The sequence below is a fragment of the Trachemys scripta genome, chromosome 19 (genome assembly GCF_013100865.1).
Source record: "Trachemys scripta elegans isolate TJP31775 chromosome 19, CAS_Tse_1.0, whole genome shotgun sequence".
NCBI lineage: Eukaryota > Metazoa > Chordata > Testudines > Emydidae > Trachemys > Trachemys scripta.
This window is the reverse complement of record NC_048316.1, coordinates 21,528,365-21,554,192: the sequence shown is the minus strand read 5'-3', so window position 1 is coordinate 21,554,192 and position 25,828 is coordinate 21,528,365. Positions and strand designations below refer to the sequence as shown.

At 43.0% G+C, this 25,828-nt stretch overlaps 1 protein-coding gene across 1 annotated transcript in view; it reads right to left on the bottom strand.

The window, feature by feature from the left end:
• Window positions 1-3,966: 3,966 nt before the first annotated feature.
• USP48 (ubiquitin specific peptidase 48) overlaps window positions 3,967-25,828 on the bottom strand; it is a gene marked incomplete in the record, with an annotated part of 50,368 nt that continues 28,506 nt past the window's right edge. The window contains 12 exon segments of the mRNA XM_034753034.1: window positions 3,967-6,403; window positions 6,495-6,521; window positions 6,872-6,920; window positions 7,797-7,922; window positions 8,393-8,548; window positions 9,645-9,749; window positions 13,462-13,568; window positions 14,165-14,295; window positions 15,013-15,123; window positions 16,016-16,077; window positions 18,812-18,934; window positions 19,118-19,242. Of these exon segments, the coding sequence (XP_034608925.1) occupies window positions 6,381-6,403; window positions 6,495-6,521; window positions 6,872-6,920; window positions 7,797-7,922; window positions 8,393-8,548; window positions 9,645-9,749; window positions 13,462-13,568; window positions 14,165-14,295; window positions 15,013-15,123; window positions 16,016-16,077; window positions 18,812-18,934; window positions 19,118-19,242 (1,145 nt within the window).

Below are 25,828 nucleotides of genomic sequence, written 5' to 3'. Positions count from 1 at the left end.
CCGGCTGCCAACTAGACATGGAGCCGTTGATCACTACCCGTTAAGCCCGACGATCTAGCCAGTTTTCTATCCCCCATATAGTCCATTCATCCAGCCCATACTACTTTAACTTGCTAGCAAGAATACGGTGGGAGACCATATCAAAACCTTTGCTAAAGTTATCTCTTCATAGAAGGCAGTTAGTCAGGCATGACTTGCCCTTGGTGAATCCATGCTGACTGTTCCTGATCACTTTCCACTCCTCTAAGTGCTTCAGAATTGATTCCTTGAGGGCCTGCTCCATGATTTTTCCAGGGATTGAGGTGAGGCATGCAGCATACATGGGAACAGGAGAAAGGCCAAGCATAGGATCCCTGTGTTCTATTTTATACCCTCAGTCCCATGTGCTGGAGACCACAAATCCAGGTATGTCTGGTGGGGATTGCTGTCGCCAGGCAAAGTTGAGCAATTCCCCTGGTGTGGCCTTATGCAGGTGAGTCACTGAATTGTAGCTCCCTTGCTGGAAAATGGCTGTTGATGATTGTTTGACACCCGCCCAGGCGTTGGTTGCTTTCCTTGGCATTGTCTCTGAGAAGCCAGTATCAAGGCGCTTCCCAAACTCACAGCGTATTTTAGTGACACCCATACAGTACAATTCTCACAACTTCATATGCATTAATGATATACATATATGGAGAAACGACTTTCAGCAGATCATAACCTTTCCCGATACCTCACACGACCTGCTTGAGATGCAATATCACAATTATATATAAATGAAGAATGTGGGGGTTACAGGACGCTCCGCCAAGACATAGAATGTTACAACAGTCATTTAAGGTGTCAAGCAACTTTATCTCTGCAGCCTAACCTGAGGTGACATGTACCCTGAGGATATGTTATCCCCATTATTGATTTTATTATTTTTATAGCCCCTCTAATCTCCCTGAGCATTTCACAGTCACTATCACCATCCTGGTTAGGTGATCTGTAGTATATTCCCTATTGCTATATTCTTATTATTCAAGCATGGAATTACTATTCTATGGTAGAGTTTGGTTCATCTAAGATTTTTACTTCATTTGATTCTATGCTTTCTTTCACATATAGTGCTACTCCCCCACCAGCATGACCTGATCTGTCCTTTCGGTATATTTTGTACCCTATTACTGTGCCCTCATACTGGTGGAATGAGGATAATTACTGATTATCCTCATTCCACCAAGTTTCTGTGATGCCTATTATATCAATATCCTCATTTAATACCAGGCATTCAAGTTCACCAATTTTATTATTTAGACTTCTAGCATTTCTATATAAGCACTTAAAAACTTGCCACTTTTCAGCTGTCTGCCATTACATGATGCAATTGAATGACTTTTTCATTTGTTTCTTATCAGATCCTGCCTGTATTTTATCATCTTCCATCCTCTCCTCCTTACTAGACAAAGAATCTCCATTAATAGGTCCTCCCCTAAGGGATGCCTCTGTCCAAACCACGTGCTCATCTGCACCTGTCAGCTTTCCCCCAGCCTTTAGTTTAAAAACTTGGAACCTTATGATTTTACAAACAATGTTACCACATGTATTTTTCCAGGATAATAATAACCAGCGAATTATGAGTTTTCAAATGATACCTCACAAAGCATACGTTGTACAAAATTTATTGTAATCTTGTAAAAGGGGTGAACATATGGATACAGCCTGTCTCAGAGGTTTCTTTAGAAAGTGATCCAACTAAAGGGAGCTTGCTGAGATGAGGGAGAGAACAAAGTATCTAAGTATGCAGGTCTCATTAGCATCCCACTGCTTTTATGATGTGGGTGCTTCTGCGAGGATGAGGAAGAGGGATCTACCCCAAGTATCTGCTCAGCTGTTCCTGGCAGCCTTTCCACAGTGCCCAAGCAAGTGGCTAGTTAAACATCCACATACACAAGTTCCATTTATAGCAGGAGTCCAGGCTCAGGGGTGTACAGGTGAGGGAGTGGTGGAGGGGACTGGTAAGTATTTAAATGAAAAAAAGGAAGTTGTGGAAGCACGATCCACAATGGGAAGTGCAAGCAGCAATAGCTTTTCAGAAGTGGTAACCCAGGATTGGGATGGGAAGTGCAATAGGGCAGTAGATCCCACATTCACTTCAAATGCCATCACACGTTCATTAAATTAAAATATTTTGAACCCTCCTTCTGCCACTTGCCATTCAGATATAGCCCCTCTTTTCTACCTGACATATGGAAAGTACAAATGCGCTTACTATACGAGATTATCAATGGTAGATCTGTTGTTTATCTATTAGAAGTGGGCAATTTACGGATCAAGCTCAAACTGATTGTGAGGATGGGGAGAGAAATCCAAAGCTGCATCTATAAAGGCAACTGGTGGGAGGCCAGAGCTCAGTACTGGAATCAGCCGATATGCAGACACAAGTGCACTGGGACAGTATCACCAGAAGCCTAGAGATCACACAATAAACATGGGCCAATGTGTCACACTGAGTAGAGCTAGTAAGAGTTTTCCCTCCCCCATTACCAGTAGCATCAGGATACCCAGGATGGGATTTGAAGTGGAGCACTGACATTTCATGTTGATGTTTTTGTTGCCATTATTTTGTATTGCAGGCAGCAGGTTGTTTTAAAACATTTTGCTGACACAAAAGTAACCCCACATGCTTGCACATAGCTCCAGCTCTTTATATGCATTTTCCACAAACTTCTCAACACCTTCACCCCACCATCAGCCCCCAACACTAACAAATAGCAGCAAAGTGTGTTGTGGGCCTGACAGGAGATCCCACTCAACAGCAGGCCACGGGACTGCTGCTAATATTGCACTAATATCACTTCTTGATGAGGGCTCAGCTTCTTTACTCTGCCCACCTGTAATGGGTAGTGATCTGCCGGAGTCCTAGCAGCACATAGGGATACCCTGTGAAGCACTGCAGTGGGGTAAGACTAGGAGAAATACTGTCTCCCTGCAGAGGAGAGACATCTCAAGACACAGTTACGAGAAGCACAATAGATGCTTAGTTAGACACTAGATCATTCCATCTCTATGGCCATTTTTCTTGGTACACAACAGAGCATCCAGTTGGTTTAGAATCTCACGCAGAAGGTGAAATGCTCTAAACTACAGCTGTCTGGACTGAAGGGGATTTTGTTCTGGCCTGCATTAAGTGCATCTTCCCTTGACATAGAAACACCTCTGTCACGAAGGACAATTGCTGTATCAGTTATTTTCACTTCTGCAGAAGAACAGCTGCCAAAGTTTACACTACACAAAGAAGTCTTCTTGAGCCATTAACTCGGTATGCTATAGTCAAAGAGATCACATGACTAGAGTGAGGAAAGACTGGTTTTATTGATGTTTTTATGTCTTTATGGTTTCTCAAACATCACCACATGCAAAGCTAGTCATTCTGGTGTAGTACATAAGAACAGCCGTAATGGGTCAGACCAAAGGTCCATCTAGCCCAGTATTCTGTCTACCGACAGTGGCCAATGCCAGGTGCCCCAGAGGGAGTGAACCTAACAGGTAATGATCAAGTGATCTCTCTCCTGCCATCCATCTCCACCCTCTGACAAACAGAGGCTAGGGACACCATTCCTGGACGTGGAGTCTGATTTGTGTATGTGAAGCCCCTTATCTAATCAAGCTTACACAGAGCTGACTTGCCTTCTGGATTCACTCAGCATGGCTTCTTTCACAACTATGAAGTATTTAGTACTACAGGAATGTTTCCATGCCTCCTTAACTTTGCCTCTGCAATACAACTAATGGTAGATGAGATCCATATGCCTAAGTATCAGATCAAGATTATTCAATTTAAGCTGCTGTCTCTGATATTAATTTGGGAACGGTGAATAGTCAACAATCAGAAAATCAATTTGGACTGCGCTTAAGTGTTTACACATATAGTGCTTCTTATTAGAGGAATCTGTACGATTGTTCTGCTACAGTTTAAATATCCTGAGACCCATGTGAAACTTGTTTTTTTTACTCTACTACAAAAATAAAGCCAGTAGGAAAGTTATCTATTGATCCTGCCATCAAACTGTCAACTCCCCACTTTATGGAACGTTCAACTCCTAGGAAAAAAGTTTCAAACTGTGTAATTCTCAGAAACGCTAGAAAAAGAAGATACAAATTTTACAGAAGATATCTGAATCGATCAATGTAAAAAAATGCTTTATGCAATACATTAAAATACGAGAAGATAGACCATGTGTATGCACTTTAATAAGGCTTCAACAGCTCAAATGACAATTTTAGTCCAATATGTTTGCAAATACAGACAAAACGGTTAATGTGCCTTTGATCACATCTTGTACCTGTTTCCCCTGCACAGCTGTAAGAAACAGCAATACCAAGGCCATTAGGTACATCTATACATTACCTCTGTAATTGTGTCTACTTATACATCATGGTTTACAGTTCTTCCCTGTGAAGTTTAAGAGACTTAGTTTTGGAACATTGTAATCTCAAGGAAGAGACTCTAGTAACAAAAAAACAAAAATAAAAAACAAAACGGCCTCCCGCCCCCCTCCCCCCAAAAACCAGCAAATTGAAAAAAATATCAAATTTCCAGGGGCTATGTACATGAGTGAGTGCTTCAGTCTAAAAAGAAGAATAAAATCTCTTTCAGGCAAACATGCCTGTTTTCAAGGGAAGTAGAGTTGCTTAATCAAGCACTAACAATAGCATATTGAACTTTTACTGAAGTCTTTACCTTGGGAAAGAATAAATTGCTCAGCTGCACTGTTTCATCTCTCTAAGATCCAGCCCTTTTATTGGATCCAAACCCTGTATCTTGAAGTACAAAATCAAGATACATTAGAAATAATCTCAGTTTTAAGTCCCCTTTTCTGAATCATTTCCAAGCCATTATTTATGGCTTGGCAACTGCTCCAAATAGGATATTTTATATCAATTGTTTTGCCACTCTCACTGGTCCAGACCTGCTGCCTGAATTCCCTACCACCTTCCCTAAATGGTTTTGGAGGGAGGGAGGAAAAAGATGGATTAAAACAGTATAGAGAAAAAGAACAAAGGTTAAATCATTTTATGAAGGAGAGCTATAACTATTCTGATAAAAGGTAAATGTTAAAAAGAACACTATCAAGGTTACTGGGCCCATGTTTTTATATACCCTCCACACCCGACCCCTTAAATCTGCCTGCAATGCTCATGGGATTGTTAAATACAGTAGTTCTGCTCTAAACAGCCAATTTAAAAACAATAATAAAACACTGCCGAAGCCCAAACTCAGCAAGAGGCTATTTTGCTAAGGGAGCACAGTTGAGCATGAAGCTACCAGGAAATATTTAACTTTATTATTAAAGATACCTTGACAGTGTCCTTTTAAATATTTTAGTGGTAAGCTATTTCCAGCTAATATTTAATAGGGTCAGGAAGAGATCCTCCCTGGGAATTACAGATGGTAAAAGAAAAATTAGCGCATTCCTGAAAACAAAAGGAAAAATCTCTTCACATGAAAAATGTGCCCCAAGTATGACACCTCACCCCCTTCAGTATCTGATTCTGATGTTCTAGTGAAGATTAATTCAACATTCCTGAATTGATCAGTGGAGTGGAAATGGATTTCTGGCTCTTGGCAGTAGCATACTGGAGAAGATGTTATCAAAAGTTGTTAAAATATCCAACATTTCTAAAAACACATTTCACAGAGAAAGACCATGTGATTATTAAAGTTAGGATCATCTTCATATTTGAAAGTGAAACTGCAAAAGGATGGGTGTGTGATAGAGCCTCCAGAGACAGCAGAGAAGGCAGTTCCTTATCCCCCTTATCTCTGTGTTGAAGAGCCATTGTCTTGCCTGTGAAAGCCTTCCATCAGTTTACATTTTGGGGTACATATATGAAGTCTGAAAAAGCTAGTCATTCTTCACAATTAACAAATTCTTCACTTCCATGCTGTACTGAATGAGTAAGAGTGGATCAAAGACAGGATATCTGTAAGCAGGTTTATCTCTAAAGAATTACTTTAGGACAGATCAAGATGTTTTTGATCTACTGTAATACTATTTCTTTATGGACAGATGACTGTGGTATGAAATCAGAGCAAGGAAACAATAGAATGCCTCTCCCTTCCTCAGCTAGAAATTTCTGTCTGTAAACATGATATATTGTTACTGCTACTATACTTTTACTTCTGTTTTATTAAATATAAAATCTGAATCGCTCTCTTGAAGTCAGGATGTCCCTTCAGTGCAATCTGCTTTGACATAAGGCATTTGGGGCAGTCATTTCAGAATGGGTTTCTGCCTTCTGGAAGAGTCAAGCAACTGTTTAGTCCTATATCCACCTTTGCTTTAATGCCCTACCATGTCAAAATCCTCTTCCTTTCTGGTCATTTCTCTGCTGCCAGAGGTTATAAAAAAACATTAGTGTCCAAGAAGACCAGTCCCTGTAAGTGAGAAAGCAAGAAAGAAGATTACACACATTCAAGATGAAATTAAGGTAGGTTCAAATAAATGGAGAAGAAATAAGTGTCTTACCTTTAAATCCTTCTTCAGGCATACAAACTGAAAAGGAAAGATACCACATCAGAACCCTCTAATGACAACATGACTTCTAAGAGAAGAATCAGGTGTCTGAATTATAGCATATTGCAAGCTTCAACAACTTTCAAGTGCTGGCTACAGGGAAACCTTGAATACTTCTGTCTTTTGCTAATTTCTCCTACCTTTCTACACGGTGACTTCAGCTCCACAAATAAGCCTCTCTTATGCTTAACATTTTCTGTCCCAAATGCAGTACTACATGACCACAAATAATTTTTGTTGAAGCAACCAACCAGGAAAGAGTATAGTGTTAATAATGTGTTTTCACAAAGAAGAATGTTTCTAGAGTGTAATTATGAAGTCCTCTTTACCTTGCATAACATCATCCATTGCTGCATAATCTGCAATTGGTTCATCAGCCTGTAAAACAAACCAAACACAGAACTATAAAACAACATGAATACTAGAAGTTTACCAGTTCTGTTAGCTAAGCAAGAGACCCTGGCAGATGTGCATTTAAACAGACTGGAGAAGAAAAGAAAGATCTGCTGTCAAAGAAGTTTTTCCAGTGGGGATTGGGGGACAATAAAAAAAGAGGACTGGTAGCACTTCTGAGGCTTTAGGATCCCCAGTTCAGTAACGTATCTCTGTTTAGGAAGGGCTGTTTAAGTTACCCTAAGTTACCATGCTTTAGTCCCACTGAAGTCAACTAAGCATATGCCAACTGGGGCCATTGTATTTTGTTGTGCTGCAAGCTTACGAAGGCATGTACATGCACAGATATGGAAGCACTTACTGTCCTTTGCCCAACTGGCACCTGTTAAACTTACAAGTGCACAAGTTACTAGTGACACTAGTTAAGGCATTAGTTGCCTTCACCATCAACAACGGCTCTTTACAGAATTTAAGATTTTTCTTCCCTCAAAAAGGAGGAGAGGAAATTAAGTATGAAGAACTATACAGAGATTACACAGTTCAGTGCTCAAAAATCTAAGTGTGAAAGTTGAGTGCAAAACCTTAATTCTGATGGCCTTGTGCTTATGCGCTACAGCAGCTTTCACATCCATTACACGTATACCTTCAGTTGTAGAAAAAATGTTAACTTCTCAGATACCGTACATCAGACAATTAAAGACAATGCATGCATCCTAGGAAGAGTGTTCAAATTGCAACATTTCCTGACTCAAATGCTTTACTGAATAATCTCAATATTGTATTAGTGTAATTCTAAATTGATATCATTTCTGTTGCAAGTCAGCATTTCCTTTCAGCAGCCCACCACAATACTCACGTTACCTTCAATAAAATGACTGACTCTGGAATGACTCCAAGGGCGCCAAGTGTTGCAGTGTCATCATTTAGTATCTTCCCATCGATTGACAAATTCTGGTCAAACGGAGCAACTGAAAATGCGTGCATGATCTGTGCCAACACAATAAAACACCGATTTTGTGCAAAAGCAAAATATAAATCCTACACACACCAATAATACTGTCAAAAAACATGCGTCTTAGGACATCATACAAAACAGAGCCACTGATTAGTATATCATTGTAGATGCCACTGCCCCACCCCTTCTATGTCGTCACAGAGAACCACTGAGCAGTGCTTTGCAAGAGCCCCCTTGTGCACTGTCGCCATCTGGTGCAGAAATGTGACAGTTCTACTGTATTTAGAGCCTTCCTCATCCATGAAGTGGGAAACAAGATTTGGCTGTGAGTTACCATGACAGATCTTGGAGTATTTTTATAAGTTCTTACATAGGAAAATCTAAAATAATGGCAACAGCTAGGAGTACGAGACGTCTAGATTTACTTCCTTGTCACCAGTGTGCGTGCACACATGACAGCAGAGGTGAACACTGTTTTTTAGGAACAAAGGAAGTTCCTCACCTGTATTTTCAGCTCTTTCAATGTCTGGTTGGCAGAAACAAGTAGTGCCTTTTCCCCTCTGACTTTTCTGTGTCGCGTGCTCCGTCTGATGCCTTGCTTTTGATAAACAATGTAGTTCTGGTGGGATATCTTCTGTCGTTTCGCACCACCATTAGTCTAGGAACAAGGGCCAGAAATAGGAAGTTTGCTTACTGAATTCATGGACAATGCAAATTCTTCAATCTGCCTCTTGCCCAGGTGGCCTTGTAAATAAGCTATTTAAGCAAGAGAAGCCACAAAATATTAAAGTACATCTGTGATAATCAACGGACGCACACAGGCATCAGAGAGGTTGCAAGTACTGAAGGACTTGCTCAAAGATATCCACATTTCCATTTTTAACTTGAGAACAGAATGGAGTACTGAACCACTTTTCAACATGTGTTAAATATTTAATGCCGTAGTAACCACTTCTCTCCAAAAAGAGTACAGGAAGGAAGAAACAGCCAAAGTCAGGAGTAAGACAACAGTATGTGTTACCACCACTTGAAGGAAATACCTCAGTATTAATATGGGTACCAAGAAGAGCATGCATCAGTGTTGGGACAGATGTACTAGGACTAGGAAAGTTTAAGAATTCTAAGCCCAAATTTTCATAGATTCCAAACCTATGAAAGTCTTCTAAGTTCTAAGTTTCTTTTCAAGAAGGTAAGTTAAGTGAGGTAATATCTTTTATTGGATCAACTTCTGGTGGTGAAAGGTACAAACTTTCAAATTACACAGAACTCTTCTTCACTTACTTCGTGACTGATATACTGGGACCAACATGGCTACAATGCTTTTAAAGATGACTTAAAATCCACCATTTTTGTGGGGTTCACAAAAACTACATGTTCAATAATTTAATAAAACCTTGAACCTGGAGAGCACCTTCTATCAGAGCTTTAAAATGTGCTTTACATTAATACATTTTCACAATATCCCGTAAAATGTACTAACAAGGAAACTAATCGAAACAATAGCAGCTCCACAACCATACGAGACACACAAGAGCAAAGAGCAATTGGTTTGTCAAATGGAACAAAAGGGTAAGGAAATTTAAATTTTAAGAAGGTATTACAACAATAGCTTCTTTATTTTAAGCTTGATATATTTCTGGTTTCAAGGGCTAACGGTAAATACAAGAAGGTTGCTGTACTGTCAGCGCTGGACACTTTGCTATCTAGAGGGAAAAACTCAAAATTGCAAACCTTGCAGCTTTTTAGATCTTTACCTGATTAAAATCTGGATCCTGTTCCCCTTCTGGTTTGGCTTCCTCCCTTTCCTCTTCAGCTTCTGAACTGCTCACATTCAGTTCTGGAGCAGCTTCCTTCATTACCTGAAGTTACACAAATCACATACTGCACAACTCTGTTCCAAAAGCACAAACTCAGGTTGTCCCAAGCCTTTTTGCAAGCTGCTTTTAGAGCGTTTTTAAGGGTGCTACCTTAATAAAATGAGCTTAAATAGGGCACAAGGACAAGTAATCATAGGGGATAAAACGCCAACTGCACTGTGAAGCCCTAACCTAGGCAGATACTTGGAGTGCATCAACCTAGGACATAAACTAGAGTTTTGTCTCTTATAGCTTGTAAATGATCTTTTAATGGATTCTGTCTAAAATGGGAGAAACCATCTGCTGCTCAGGAACTCTTTCCCCTTCAGCCAGCTCTTTCTCCGACCCAACCTCAGTGTGTTGAGAGAGCTGTAACTAAGAGAAACTAATATTCGCCATAAACGACGCATACACGTCAGCCATGTGGTTGCATTTAGCAGATTGACAGAAGTACTCATTAGTTATTTATTGGTCTGTCTGCAGTTAATTTGTAAGTAAGCTACAGATAAATAATTTATACATATCTATCCCTATGTTACTTCAGGATAAATGTACCTACCCTACACTAACGTACGTATTTACACATGTGCTAGGCTCCTCAGATAGTGTCGGAGGCTGGAATTTTCAAGGGAAAATATGGAAGTTACGCATACTCCCACCTGAATGCCTCAACGCATGCTAACCCATATAGGTGTATGCTTCTCCATACATGTATTTTGCAATTAAAGAAACCGGCACGTCATCTAAACATTGAGCATGAACTGCAGCATTCTCAAAGTTATTAGCAGTTTATCAAAGTTCTCACATGGCTGCAAGGTGAAGAGACAAACTGCCCATCTTCCACCCTAAATTTACATATATATCTTTAACTAAATTTATACTAGTTATTGCTAAGTACCTATATCTGCCCTGAACTGAAGGCAAGTGTAGTGATGAATAAAGCTTAATTGATTTACAAAGCCAAATAAATCTGTGTTGCAGAAAGTTATTAGTTAAAATACCCACTGTTTATTGAGCAGTTACTCCCAGGAACACCATAAACCTTGGTGCGATGACACCAAATGTTAATGGGCAGTAACATTTTGGTACTAATGATTTTTCTCATCAATTTAAGACTTTTATATATGTAATCATGTACAAGGGCATTTAAAAAAAAAAAAACTTTCCTGAGTAGAGGTCCAGTAGATTAAAAATCTCATCTAGAAATAATTTGCAAGGTCCCACCAGTTCTACCTACATGCAGATTCTACTCTAGTACTCAAAATCGGCTCACCTCTGGCAGAGACAGAGCAAATTTGTGTGTCTGAGAACTATGACTTTCAGCAACTCGCAGGCCATCAGAGCCCTAGCTGCTTCTGTTAACTCTTATACTCATTATTTAAAGCTAGATTTAAACGTGCAAGGAGCTGAGCCACTCAACTATTATTGACTTCACTGGGCACTGAGGGTGCTCAGCACCCTTCAGAAGGCAGAGCCTCTCCCAGGATCTGGCCCTGACCCAAAAGAAAACAATTCTTACTGTTCCATTTATTTTCCTCTGAAACTGATAGCAGATGGGATAAAATGAACAACAGTTATTTCACCTTCTTCGCCCACAGGGGCTAGCTTGTACACTTACAGCTACTAGTGTAATCCCCACATGGCTAGTGGAACAGTGGACTGAGCCTCTCACTGCTTCTCAATGACCGGTCCGCGGACTGGCGCCAGTCCCCGAGATCTCCCTGACACAGTTTAGGAAGGCAGCAAGCCAGTGCCTGGTATCAAAAAGGTTGAGAAACACTGCTCTAGAGGGTCCTACCCTATGGACTACATACAACAATAATGGCTACTAGAGCCCTACGACATCATTTCCCACCATGCCTGCAGTCAGGCATGGAGACAGAATGCACTAGAAACGCCTACTGAGGCCAAAAGGGAGGCTTCCACATGGGGTGATCTGGACAGGCAATTTACTGGGGCTGCTCAGGGAGTCTCTGATTAACCCCCGCTCCCCAAAGGGAGCTTTTGATCTATTGTGGGATTCAGTGCGTAGGTCAGGCAATTCCACCCTACAGAGACCAGTGTCCAAAGTGACAGAAATATGACCTGACACCACTGACTGAGCCAACTGAGACCTCCACAGGACTCCAGATCAGGGAGCCAGCAGAGGACCCTGCCCCACAATAAGATGATACAATAAAAGGGCCCACTCTTAAAGTGGCCAAAGCTCACAGCACTTATCTCTGGACTCATACCCAGCATACATTCTACCTGGGCAGGTGCCACGGAAGGAGCTGGGGGTTAGGAAGAGTTGAGAGGGTTGGGAGGTGGGAAATGGTTGGTTCTGGTCAGTATGTTTTAATTAACCCTAACCCTTTCCCTTCCCCAGATCCAATTTTCCTATTCACAGCGAAGTCCTCTGTTATACTGTTATTTTAGGGTTTGTCATTCCTTTACTGGGGTTTTTGTTTATATATTTTATTGTATCTTGTGTACTGGCTTTTATAACTCCTTGCAGGCAGGGGTAGAATTATTCATTTTCCCAAGGGACAGCACCTCTTGAGTCTCAGGCATCACAAAAAAGAACTCAGGACCCAAACCCAGGTGAGGAGAGGGGAGATGCCTCTCCACGCTGCTAGCACCCGAGAAGACACTCGAGCCACACCTTGAGAGAAAGGTTACCCTACGTAGGCCTAACATGCTTTAGAAGAGTTACTGGCTAGTTTGTCTCTAACAAAATAGAATAAAATGTCACAAACTGAACATAATACACTGTGCAGCCACTTCACAAGAGCCTGAGTTCACAAATCTCCTGACAGCTGAAAAGTTAAAAATGTTTCAGGGAGCTGTCGGTAGCCAGCTGTTTGCCTTTCCCAGCACTATCACTCCCCTTGAATCCTCAAACCACACTCCCAATCTGAACAGCATGATGAAGCAGGGCTACATTTAGCCCAACTCATGGGCTGATGGGCCTTAGTAAAATCTGTCCCTCCTATCCACTATGCCCTCTGAAAAACTCCTAGTACAACAAAATCCTGTGACCGTCCCACACTGAAGTGCCTCTATCGTGCTATCATCATCTGGTTCTTGTCAGCTTATCTGAGGAGTTTTCCTATAATGAGTCTTGGTTTCTCACCCAGAACTATAGAGCATTAAAACACACCTAAAAGAAGACTGGAAGCTTACTGTAAGAACCTTCAGGTATTTGTAAAGCAAGTTCTAGGGCATCATTTACCCTGTAAAATGCTGTTTAGGTTTTTGGTATAGTAAATTTATAACCTAACCTTGTGTTTGATTTTTAAAAAGCATCTTGACTCACCAGTAGCGAGCACTGGAAAAAAAATATATTAAACATCCAAATCTACTGTAATGAAAGTTTAATATTTAGGAGGACATTTTGGTTTGGTTTAAATCAGTAGTTTGAAGAGTTACAATAGCATTGGTGCTTTTTCCAAGGGTTTCTAATAAGAAAGCAAGCAGATTGCTTCAAACCGTCTCTAGTATCATCAAAAGTCAGGTATGCTGAAGAGATATCCTCAACCTAGCAGCTCCCACTGAGAGCCCCATTTGCAGAATGGAGGCACAGAAACATGCTGAGTAATTTCTCATGTGGCACAGGAATCCTCTTTTCTAATATATATTAATTGATAACTATTTTTAGAGCTATCTTGGCTACTACTCAGTACAGTTTACCTTTAACAAAATTCAGTGAAGATTAGCAGTGAGGGATCAGTACCTTTTTATTATCCACCACTTTATGTACATAGATGGTGGCCTGGGTGTACTCACGCAGGTCCCTCTGCTGCTGGCACAACAATCCTTCTCTGCATTCTGGACACAGCTCTAGAAGGATAAACAAGGAAAATATGGTTAAAATGCGAACAGATATTTTGGTGACAGTGACATTACACAAGGCACTGCTACAAATATTCACCACCTTCATGATTAAATTGAGAGTAGCCTGCACAATGGGAGTATATTTTCCAAACTCTGTAGCTGTTACTAAGGGTAGGTCTACACTTACCCGGTAGTTCGGCAGCAAGCAAACTGAACTTCTGGGTTCGACTTATCGCGTCTTGTCTGGATGAGAAGTCGAACCCGGAAGTGCTCGCCGTCGACTGCGGTACTCCAGCTCGGTGAGAGGAGTACGCGAAGTCGACAGGGGAGCCTGCCTGCCACGTCTGGACCGAGGTAAGTTTGAACTAAGGTACTTCGAACTTCAGCTACGTTATTCAGGTAGCTGAAGTTGCGTACCTTAGTTCGAATTGGGGGGTTAGTGTAGACCTGCCTTGAGAAACTGGCATCTCTCTTTTCCACTCCTCCCTTAACTTCTGACTACGTATGCTAAAATGGCAGCTCCCTCTCCAAACCCCACAAGGGAGCCAGTACCAGTTGGAAAAGCTATTCTACAGACACTGGTGAAGAGAAGACTCACTTACTGGGCTCAGAATCGAAAAGCGTGCTCTCAGGGCTCGTCTCAGCAGTTTGCATTCTGAGGATTTTGATAACGTGATCCACAACAAACAGTTTTTGTATTGCCTCCCACTCACTGGGCCATATTAGAGCTATACTGTGCAAAGAAACACAACATGCTTCATGACATAGAAAAAACAAACCACAAGTATTCAATTACAGCTGTGTAGCTTAGTCATCATTAAAGGAAACTCTGTGCACAAGCCTTACAAGTGCACTGGGCTCTAGGTTTCAGAACCTTTTAAATGTTAACAAAAATAGTCTCTCTACCACCTAAAGCAAAACTATGCAGGGAGGAAGGATTGAGATGGAAGAAAAAGTATGAAAGTGGAAGATGCGTTACATTTGGCTCTGTGCCACTGAAGAAGCAATCCCACAAAGCATGAAATCCATTGATGGTATCTAATACTTTGAAGATATGTCTTGTGGAAATCAACTTTGAGAAGATTTGCATCCATTCTGATGGTAAAGGTAAGGAAGTGAGTTTCCAGTGTCAAATAATACTCTCACCTGAGCTCATTCAATTCCTAATAATAAACTTTACTTTACTGATCATATTTCTTTCGTCAACGCTAGCCTTGCTTCTGCAGAGCACTTATCACTAAACATGTACGGTACTTTCCGCATGAAGATTTATCTAAAGGTGTAAAGGGGTTTTCACATCAAGGTAATTCAAAAACAGATATCTCAGAGGGAAATGTTACAATTAAAGAGATCAACAGTACTGTTCTCGCGAGTTATTTGATTCACATATTTCTGGAGGCGGAGAGAGAAATACCTGACAAAGGAAGACAAGTGAACAGAAGAAACTCACAGTTTAGAGTCTTCTTTGGTCATGGAAGCAAATGTGAACATGAGGCCCCCATGTGGGCAGAGAAGAGCACTGTTTCCTACTGATGATACAGGACTGCATCTTGTAGGCCTCCTGCTCAAACAGGAGAAGGGAAAACAAATGTGTACTTAGCACGGTTAGACAGAGCGAAGTGAATTTTTCTGGCAGATAAGTACATTTACCAAAAAAATACACATATGGGCATGGAAACTACTCATGAACGTGGGTCAAATCTGGCAAATTATTTCAGATGAAAACAGCCTGCGGTTTTTTTAAATGTTTTGAATGGACATTGTTTTGAAAAGGCTGATTTGAAACAACATTCAATATGTTCTTTTGTTTGACCCAAACAATTTTCATTTTGGTGAGAAAAACTGATTCAAAACTAGCATAATTTGGGGGGGGGGGGGTTCACTGAGCTCTAGTTAGACATCACACAGTTATGCTATCTCCTTAACAAGAAATCAAAAGTCAGCAAATAGCACTGAGAAGAGAGATAAGTAGGGTATTTAAATTTGTGATTTTATAGAAAAGTAGCCAAAATTCAGTAGTATTAGACTGCTAGGCTCAGGGAATCATGCGTTTTTTTTTGATCTTGGGATGTTACTCTTGTATCTAGCACTGAAGGGAGATTATCTCCTATTAATGACAGACTACAGAAGCAGGACTGAGTTATGTCCTTTGACCAGGAGATAGCTTTAGTCATGAGAACAAACTAATCAATCTGCTATCTAACTTGACCTTCTCCTCGAGACAGAGTAAACATGAACATTCGCTGTTTTTCAGAACCTATAATAACCAATACCAGCTTAAAAATCCCAGTGCTTCCTTATTTCTACGTCAGTCACTACACAGCAAGATATTTTAATTTTAGCACAATTCTACACTGCACCATACAAACATCATCCAAAAATCAAATTACTACATATAAACCTAAAAGGAATAAAAGGAGTTCAGTGAAGATTTAAAATATGAACCAATTTACCTTACAAATTTCCTCCATTCTTCTACAAAAAACTGTGATACAATGTAGAGCTCATCTGTCTCCTGGAAAAACAGACTTCATTTAAATTAACCTAACAATGGAGATAGAAAAAACCTAAGTTTTCACTGTCTTGGTTATACTTGCTCCTTTTCAAGATCCTAACATTCTTTACAATAACTCCATTCAAGTGTGACTTCTGAAAGCCAACTACAATAATTTGAGATCAAGTACCAAGAACAGAGTACACAGTGAACCCTTGTGTTACTGCTTATATTATATTAGAAAGTTAATTCAGTTTTGTACCCAATTATCTTCAATCCATTGTATAAATCATTTCTACTGAACTCCAGCAAGCCTTATGGCATACACAACCTGTGATTAACCAGAGCATATTATACTATATATATATATAGAGTTGCAGACTTTTCTGCTTCGATGGGCAGATCTCGCTGCACACAAAAGGGGCTACTGGCATTCTTCCATTCCCCACCCCCAAGTTCCCTGTGTGCCAGCCTCCCATTCCCATTATTTCAGGGACTCCCTATAACCCCCAGCCCAACACACATGCCAGGGGCGTTGTCCCCCTTATTTCTCCCCTCTGCCCATACCAGGATCCCCCCGTTCTCTCTGCCCCATGCCACTGTGTATCCCCCATACCATTATCCTTCATTTTCTCCTTCGGGGCTGTATGTCCCCATTCCTCTGTCCCCTCATGCCAGAGCACCCTATTCTCCCTCCATCCCAGGGTCTCTGTGTGCATCCTTATTTCCTCCACCATTCTTAAGTCATTCAGGGCATCAACATGTTGAACTCTATTGGGGGGAGGGGCAGAGCTGGGATGGGGATGGAGTTATGCAGCAATGTCAGCCATGAACTGGTTCTTTGATCTACAGAAAATTACAGAGAACACTGAACTTGCTGGATGTGTTAATGAGAAGCCAGGGCTGTCATCCCGTCATTTCCCCTTTCTGGTTTTCACCAAAATCAACAGGGTTCTGCCCACTGATGTTAGAACAGTCCCTGAAATTTTGGAATTGATTCGATGTGGTGTTCAAAAGTTGCATTCAAACAGAGAAATATTAATGTGTATAAAACACTCCTCTTGCTGCTACCACAATACCCCCACACACGCTCAGTGAGGTGACAGTGAAAACAGCTTTGCTACTCCTATCAAGACTGGCTCCAAACATTCACAACCCCTACCCTACCTGTGACTTGTTCGCTGCTTAAAGGCACTCCACCCCCTCTCTAGAGTTTTTGCCTGCTGCTGGAAGAAAGACACACCAAGTGTATAGCAAAACAAACACCCTTCCCCCTCCAGTAGAGTTCAGAAAGGAATTCTCCAGCACCGCATCAACAGCTAGTGCTCTAAACCCAGTCCTATGGTGCAGAAAATTAATTAGTACCGCTTCCATGTGAAATTGTTCGAAGGTGCTGCTCTTACTGCTGGCTCAGTACCATGGGAGCAGCAGGTGTAGGTAATATAACTATTGTCCAGTTACTTTCTTCTACAATGTATTGAGGAGAGCAAGGACCAAATGCTGCCCTCAGACGAGGATGTACTTCTCAGGACAGAAAAAAATTTAAGATATATTCCAATAAACAAATTAACCGATAAAGTATCACCCTAACACCAAAGAGCAAGCCACTGTGGCACTAATTATATCAGCAATTGGTTGATAAAAAGGAAATTCCTTTCTTTGGTAAATTTAAGACTCGCCTTGCAAAACAAGAACAGTGGAAACAGCTCCTCTTTTGAAAGAAAGAACAAAAAAAGGTAAAAAAACTTATTGGATTGTGGGCTGCCATTTCTACTCTTACTTCTTCCCCCTGAGCTGGGTTGTTCTAGCCTGCTCCCACATACGGCCCCAAAGAGCTTTTCAGCATACAACTTTTCACAGCAGCCTTTCCCCATCCAGACATACACAAACATCTCCTCTCTGGAAAGCTAGCACCACATAGGATGCTGGAGGAAAGATGGATGATTACAGATAGGGTCAAGAAGTGGTGGATGTGGGAGCAAAAGGTAGGAAATAAGATCCAGGTAGGAGGCCTGGAGACGCATGGGGGAGGGGAGGGGTGGGAGGGGGAGAAGGGGAGGGGACATTGAGAAGCTAGCTGGGATTCAAGATTAGGCTGAAAGAGTGGTTTACTGATGTTCGAGTGACATTTGGATGGAAGGGGAAAAACACTAAATTTCTCTCTGATCAAGTATCAACCTCCATGCAATAAGGTCAGCTCCAATGTCAACTTAGGACTCAGGAGATCCAGGTTCAGTTCCCTGCTCTGTCCCAGACACCCCTGAGCACATCTCGCAGGCACAGAGAGACTTAGTTCCCCATCTGTACAATGGGGATAATGGCCCTGCTCAGCTTCGCAGAGGGGTTGCAAGAACAATTCAAGTTTGTGAGGTACTCAAAACACTGCAGAAATAGGGCCAGGTCAATACTTAAGACACACAGACAGTACTGGAGGAAGTTTACTTTAACTAATATTTGCTATTCTTTGTCCTTTTAAAAGGACATTCTCTTGAAAGATACACACTTCTACAAATGCCAGTCAAAAGAGCACCCTGGAGTTCTTTATCCAAAGAGAGTATCCAAGTCAGTGCTTAAAGGAACATTTTTTCAATAAGCTGTACACCATGTTTGCATGGTCTAATATTTTGCTCAAGGATTACACACACAAATTCCCTTCTAATAGAATGTAAAATTCTGATCTATTATCAAACACAAGAGTACACCAATAGCCTTTTCCCAGATCTGGTAGACCATCAACCTTTCTTAGTCTTTGTACCTGAGGCCAGCTACCAAGACATGGTCTGGATTTGTCTTGGAACAGGTTCTGCAGAGCAGTCTTCTGCTCACTTGCCATCATCTTATGCAGGGCTTCATTTTCCTCTCCTTCTCTTTCCAGAATCTGTGTGAAAACAAAGAGTCCTTTTGGTCACTTGTGTTTGTTTTCAAAGGTGCTATTAAAAAGGTAAAAGCAGATTTTTTTCCTCCCATACATTTTAAGCCAGGTGAATGCCAACATGAAAGCTAGAGCTACCACCATACATGAACTGTGAAAGGCTTACAAAGCCATCAGATGTTCAGATACCTTGCACTGGGAACAGCATTCTTTGCTATTTGGAAATTCTGGGGCCTTTGGAAAATACTGCTTGAGCTTTTTCCAGGCTTCTTTAGAAACAACCCTCCTTTCATTTTCTGATATGCATAGGTCACCTGCATGGAGAAATCCAAGAAAGCATTTTTGTTCTGCACATACTCAGCAAAAGTTTCACAGCACTAAAACAGATTTAAGAGATTACTTGTATGAATGCAGAAGTAGATTTTACACCCTTATAATCTGACACCTGTGTCAGCACTTCGAATAAAATGAAAAAAAGCAACTTATACAGAAGAGTCACCTTCAGCCTTTATTTCTATCCCATCAATGATTAAGTTTCCTCCTGGAGGTAGGATTTCAGTGCTTACTCACAGCAACAGTATGGTTTAAGAATTATAGCTACTTATTTTAAAAGCTAACCCAATACATTCTTAAAACAGCATTCCTATTGAAAAACAGAAAGATCTTAATCTACCGTGATTGCCCTTTGGATTTATAAAACCATGTGCCTGAGCCATAGGCACGGGAGCTATGGGTGCTACAGTACCCCCAGGTTTTACACAGGGCTCTTGGCTCCCTTACCCCCATCTGGTCCTCCCACCCCCCCCCCTCCTGGAGACATGGTCCTGCTCCTGGTCCCAGCTCTGGGAGGGGGGAGCATGGACAGGGTTAGGGGGCTTGCTTTCAGCTCCCCCACTATTAAAAGTGTCCCAGCACCACTGGCCTGAGCAGCAGATTCAAATGCAACAAAAGGAAAGGAAAGACAGAAATCCACAGAACAGGAAGAGAAATTAAGGGCAAGAACAGAACCAGGATAGAGGATACAAGCACACACAAGGGCTAATGTTTTCCCACTCATGCAGGGTCGCCCGGGGGGGCGGGCAAGTGGGGCAGTTTGCCCCAAACCCCACAGGGGCCCCGCGAGCCCTGGCCTGGCGCCAATCCGGGTCTTTGGTGGCGGGGGGCCCTTCATTGCTGCCGAAGATGCGGAGCGACTGCAGGGCCCCCCACCACCGAAATGCCACCAAAGACCCGGACCAGCGCCAGGTGAGTACAAACGCCGCACCTCCCCCACTTTGCCCCAGGCCCCCTGAATCCTCTGGGTGGCCCTGCACTCATGGGTGCTTCAAATTAGGTACCTAAAAAAGTGGTTTGATTTTCAAAGCTGCTGGGCACCCCACAACTTTTATTGACTTAAAAATGAAGCTGCATGTGCTACATACCTCTGGAAAAATAAGGCTACCATGATTTATTTGCCTAAATATTGCTTTAGGTGCCTAACTTCAGGCACTGAAAATTTTGTCTAACATGTTCTCTCCATACATCCCATGACTACCCTTCTGAAAGCGTTACTGCATTTAAAACTCCACATTTCGGTAGCAATCGCTTCGAATGTGAAGCTCCACAAGACACTCACACAGTCAGAATCCATAATTAAACATGGCAGATTCCGCTTTCCATAATGCCCATCTTGAAAAAAGTGAACTGCACAAACAGTGCACAAAAAGCTGTATGCCACTCCATCACTTGAGTCTTTTGATCAAGAGAGTGCCTTATTACATCCAGTTGGGTGGAATTAATTCTGTGCGAGAGGAAAATATGAAGTGAGGTGTACCAAATATTATTAAAAACTGATGCCAATTACATATCATTTATCTTGAACTATTTTTCAGGAAACTGACAAAGAAAAAACTGACAATCAGTAAGATAACGAATTAAGAGAAAGCATTTATGAGTTATCCTGGTAACAGCTATGCCAAAAAGGTCACTGCGCTGCAATTCAGGCATCAAATTTATGTGCAAGACTCAACACGGTGGGAAAACATAGTATTTCATATATGAGAAACTATGCTACTTCATTGCTGACAGCCATAATTTTTGCCTGACTTATAGTTGTAAAGGTGAGAGGTACAACACAACTGAGCCCTCACTATTTAACTACTGCTGCTGAGTCAAAAGCCCGGTGGTATTACAAGGTGTGGTAACAATGCTGATGCACAACAAAATGAGAATAATATTAATTTCAGTACAGAGGGTAAAGCAGTGAACTGCAAACAGCAAACAACCAAACACTAACATAGGAAAGAATGATGCTCAACCTTTAAAGTGGGTATTAACCAACCGTGGGAAGAAAAAAACTTGAAAAGTTGCTGTACTTGAGGGAGTAGAGGCTAGCTAAGAACTATTTAAAAGTTTCTTCTCTTTCTATAGTCTACCCCAGAATGAAATGGGTTTGTTAGCCACAAGATACAGAAAAACACACCGGGGAAACTCCTTGGCTCTATTTCTTTAGTATTAGAACAAGTCTTCAATGCCACTGACCTGTCATCGTCTCTCATTCTGACAAAGTCTGAACTCCTGCCAATTTCCCAAAGAAAAAATAGCAACACTCCATTCCTGGATTTATTACAATAAATGAAGGTCAGACTGGATTGTTTTAAAATAGAATTTAATGAAACAGTTGCTAAATTTGACCAATTATTAACCTAGGCTCACCATATGGGGAAAGCAGGACTGGGATGATTTCCAGAAACCATCAGGGACATGAAAACAAGACTGTGCAAGTAATTGCGCTAACATCATAAGATTTATGAAAACAGACCAATAAGCTACAGTGAGAGGTGGAAAATCTGATCAGAATGTACAAATGTTGTACCATCTGGAAGGCAAAGACCCTGACCATCTACTCCTGGGAGAATTGTGCGCCACTGCGCGTGCACAGAATTCACATCCCCCACAGATTCCTTTGCTTCTCTGCAGAAAAATGACTTTCTGGCTGGGAAGCAAAGGGAAGCGGAAAGAGCAGTCAAGCCCCACTCCCTAGCTGCGCAGGTACATTGTTTCAGGCACCGGGAGGAGAGGTAAATCACTGCAGGGCTGGGGACACCCCAGCCAGTGGCTCCTACCCTAAGCCGGGATCAGCTGCTAGTCCCAGCTGGGCTGGAGAGGACGGGACTTCCTCTTCCCCTGCAAGGACTGGCTGGGGCTGTGTCAGACCCACCCCCAGAAACCTCCCCCAGCTGCAGGAAGCTCGGCATCCTCCCCTGCTTCCTGCCCCCATCGCTCATCAGCTGTGCAGGGGAGAGGTCGCTGCACAGGGAGCTGCTCTCCCATCTGCTCAACCCCATGCATCTGGACCGCCTATGCTCAGACACCCATACCAAGCCTCACCCCGTACACCCGGAGCCTCCCTAGCCCTCCATACCTGAACCCCACCCCACTGAACCTCAACCCCAGCATCTGGAGCCCCCCTGCACCCATGCCACTCCCCACTGAGCTCCACACTCAACCCCCACCCCCCCTGCACCAACTTGAGTTTCCACATCCAGACCCCCATGCCACTGTCCCCCAACTAGCTGCACCCAGACCCCTACCCTACCAAGCCCCACTCCTCCAGACCCCGCCGCTGAGCCCCAACCACTTTCACCTGGAAACCCCTGCAGAGTCCCATTGCCCCTGCACCTGGAACCCCCCATCCCTAGATCCCCCACTGAGCCGTCTGCACACCCAGATTGTCCCACACAGAATCCTCTCACTTCACACTTGGATCCCACCCACTCTGAGCCCTTCCACACTTGGATCTTGCCTGGTTGAGCCTGCTTGCCCCACACCTGGTGCGCCTGGTGCTGAGGTGCAGGGCCCCAGGGTGTATCTGGGTCAGGCCCAGGCCTTGTGCTGTGTTAGGGTCAGGTGCAGCCTCACCACTGAGTCCGTGTCCTGGGGGTGGGGAGGTTGTAGAGCAGGGGTGGGCAAACTTTTTGGCCTGAGGGCCACATCGGGGAATAGAAATTGTATAGTGGACCATGAATGCTCACAAAATTGGGGTTGGGGTGCAGAAGGGGGCGAGGACTCTGGCTGGGGGTACAGGCTCCAGGGTGGAGCTGGGGGATGAGGAGTTTGGGGTGTAGGAGGGTGCTCTGGGCTGGGACTGAGGGGTTCAGAGGGGGATCAGGGCTGGGGCAGGGGTGCAGGAAAGAGTGCAGGTTCTGGATGTGGGTGAGGCTGGGGATGAGAGGTTTGGGGTGCAGGAGGGTGCCCCGTGCTAGGATCGAGAGATTTGGAAAGCAGGAGGGGGATCAGGGCTGGGGTAGGGGGTTGGGGAATGGGGAGAGGCTCAGGGGTGCAGGCTCCAAGCAGCGCTTACCTCAAGTGGCTCCCGGAAGCAGTGGCATGTCCCTTATCCAGCTCCTATGCATGGAGCTGCCCCCGACCCTTGGAGCGGGGCCATGCCGCGGCTTCCGGGAGCTGAGTGGTGCGGCCCCCGACCCGGCTCCCCAGCAGGCGCTTGTAGGCCGGCTTAAAATGGCTCAGGGGCCAGACCCAGCCGGCAGGCCATAGTTTGCCCACCCCTACCGTAGGATGATCTCCCACCTTCATACAGCCATTGTGCTCCCCCACTGCCATGCTGGAGCCTCTGCATTTATTTATTGACAAATAAAACTTGCAGAATTTTAAAATATTGTGCACAGAATTTTTAATTTTTTGGCACAGAATGCCCTCAGGAGTAACCACTGTCCCCTCTCATCATCTCTCTCTTCAGAGTAGATTATGGTCATGAACATCAAAGATGGCCTAACCTGGTAATCAGACAAAAATTATTCAACGGGGTCAGGAAACTACTGGAGAGAAAGAAATTGTAACAATCCTCTGGAATTAGAGATGAAAAAGGTTCCCAACATATGCATATAAGATGATGGTAGTGGAAATTCATAAGGGAAAAACCTTTATGATATTTTTGGATGCAAGCCAGACCTAACAGATCAAGCACTGGACTCTGAAGAAAGCACCATGAAGGAAGTAGTTTCCTCCTCTGCAAAATTAAGGGTCTATTACAGAGAAAACAGATTAGCTGATACACTTAATTAAATGGAAAATTTTGAACACATAAGGTGAAAAGAGCATTTTACAAGAACAATCTGAGGTTAGCTCAGGATAACGAAACCTGAACTTTTGATGGCCCCAATATTTAATGTCATTTATTTTTTATGTGGACCAAAGTCACAGATCAATTTATAATGAAATTAGTAATTTTCTAGAGAAATATTTTCAAAATGCTTATTTTTATGGCGTTTCATCATTCTGCTCTGCAGTTTTATATTAGCCTTGTGGGACTGTCAATTACAATGCACAACAACAACGAAAAAGGGTTAAAAAAGTCATTTTAAACGTTCTACTTGAGAATACAGCTTTATTAATCCAAAAGTGTGCATCTCTCATTAGTTTTAGCGGTGGAGCTTGCATTGTTAATTCATATCAACTGACAATAATGCATACATGCTTGTCACATAGCCATTAATTGTCCCAAACAGACCTGAAGGCCTAATTGCTACAATTACATTACGATAATACCTCCAAAGTAGAGCAGTTATAGTCTATTAAAAGTGCCAATATTCTGCACAAAAAGGGAGACTTGAAGACATGGATAGTAGAGGATGCAACTAACTATCCATCATTTAATATTATACAGCATCTCATGTAAGGCTTATAACATACCCAGCAATTTGATTATATTCCTGATATTGAGGACACCGAAATGCTTAATGAGAGAAAGTATTTTTTATCCTGCACGTCCATAGAGTTTGTATTGTCTTAATGTACAAGGAAGGAAGGGAATGGATCCCATGCCACAAATAATCATGACTAAGGGTGTGAGTGTCTCCATGACTTTCTAGGACCTCTAGGACTTCTGCAGCAGCCGGTGCAGCTGGCCCGGGGGCCACCTGAGCAGCTCAGGCAGCCCCTGGGCCATATGTACTGGCAGCTGATAGGGGAGTCTTGGGCCACCGTGCCCCTCTCCCCAGCAGGAGTTTGGATGTGGGAGGGGGCACAGAAGGGGGTGAGGACTCAGGGCGGTGCTTACCTCAGGGGCGGGTTGGGAGGCTCCCTGGAAGAGGCGACATCTCTTGGCTTCTAGGCGGAGGCACTGCCAGGAGCTCTGTGCACAGCCTCCACCTGCAAGCACCTCCCCCACAGCTCCCATTGGCCACAGTTCCCAGCCAATGGGAGCTGCGGAGACAGCGCTTGGCGCAGAGACAGCGCACAGAGCTGCTGGGCCGCGCCTCCGCCTAGGATTTTGCTGCTTCTGGGGAGGCGTGGAGCCGGATAGGGAGCCTGCCAGCCCCGCCAAACTCTCCCCTCATGGAGCACCCCCCCCAAGTGCCTCCAGGCCGCTGCCCCCCCACCCCTAAGTACCCATGGCGCCCCTCTCGGCCCCCCCCCCAGACATGGACATGTGAATTTTTGTTTTCTGCCCGTGACCTGTCTGCAACTTTTACTAAAAATACCTGTGACTAAAACGTAGCCTTAATCATGACTGATTGCACAGTATCAGAGGGGTAGCCGTGTTAGTCTGAATCTGTAAAAAGCAACAGAGGGTCCTGTGGCATCTTTAAGACTAACAGAAGTATTGGGAGCGTAAGCTTTCGTGGGTAAGAACCTCACTTCTTCAGATGCAAGTCTTGCATCTGAAGAAGTGAGGTTCTTACCCACGAAAGCTTACGCTCCCAATACTTCTGTTAGTCTTAAAGATGCCACAGGACCCTCTGTTGCTTTTTACAGATTCAGACTAACACGGCTACCCCTCTGATACTGTGCAATCAGTCATGATTAAGGCTACGTTTTAGTCACAGGTATTTTTAGTAAAAGTTGCAGACAGGTCACGGGCAGAAAACAAAAATTCACATGTCCATGTCTGGGGGGGGG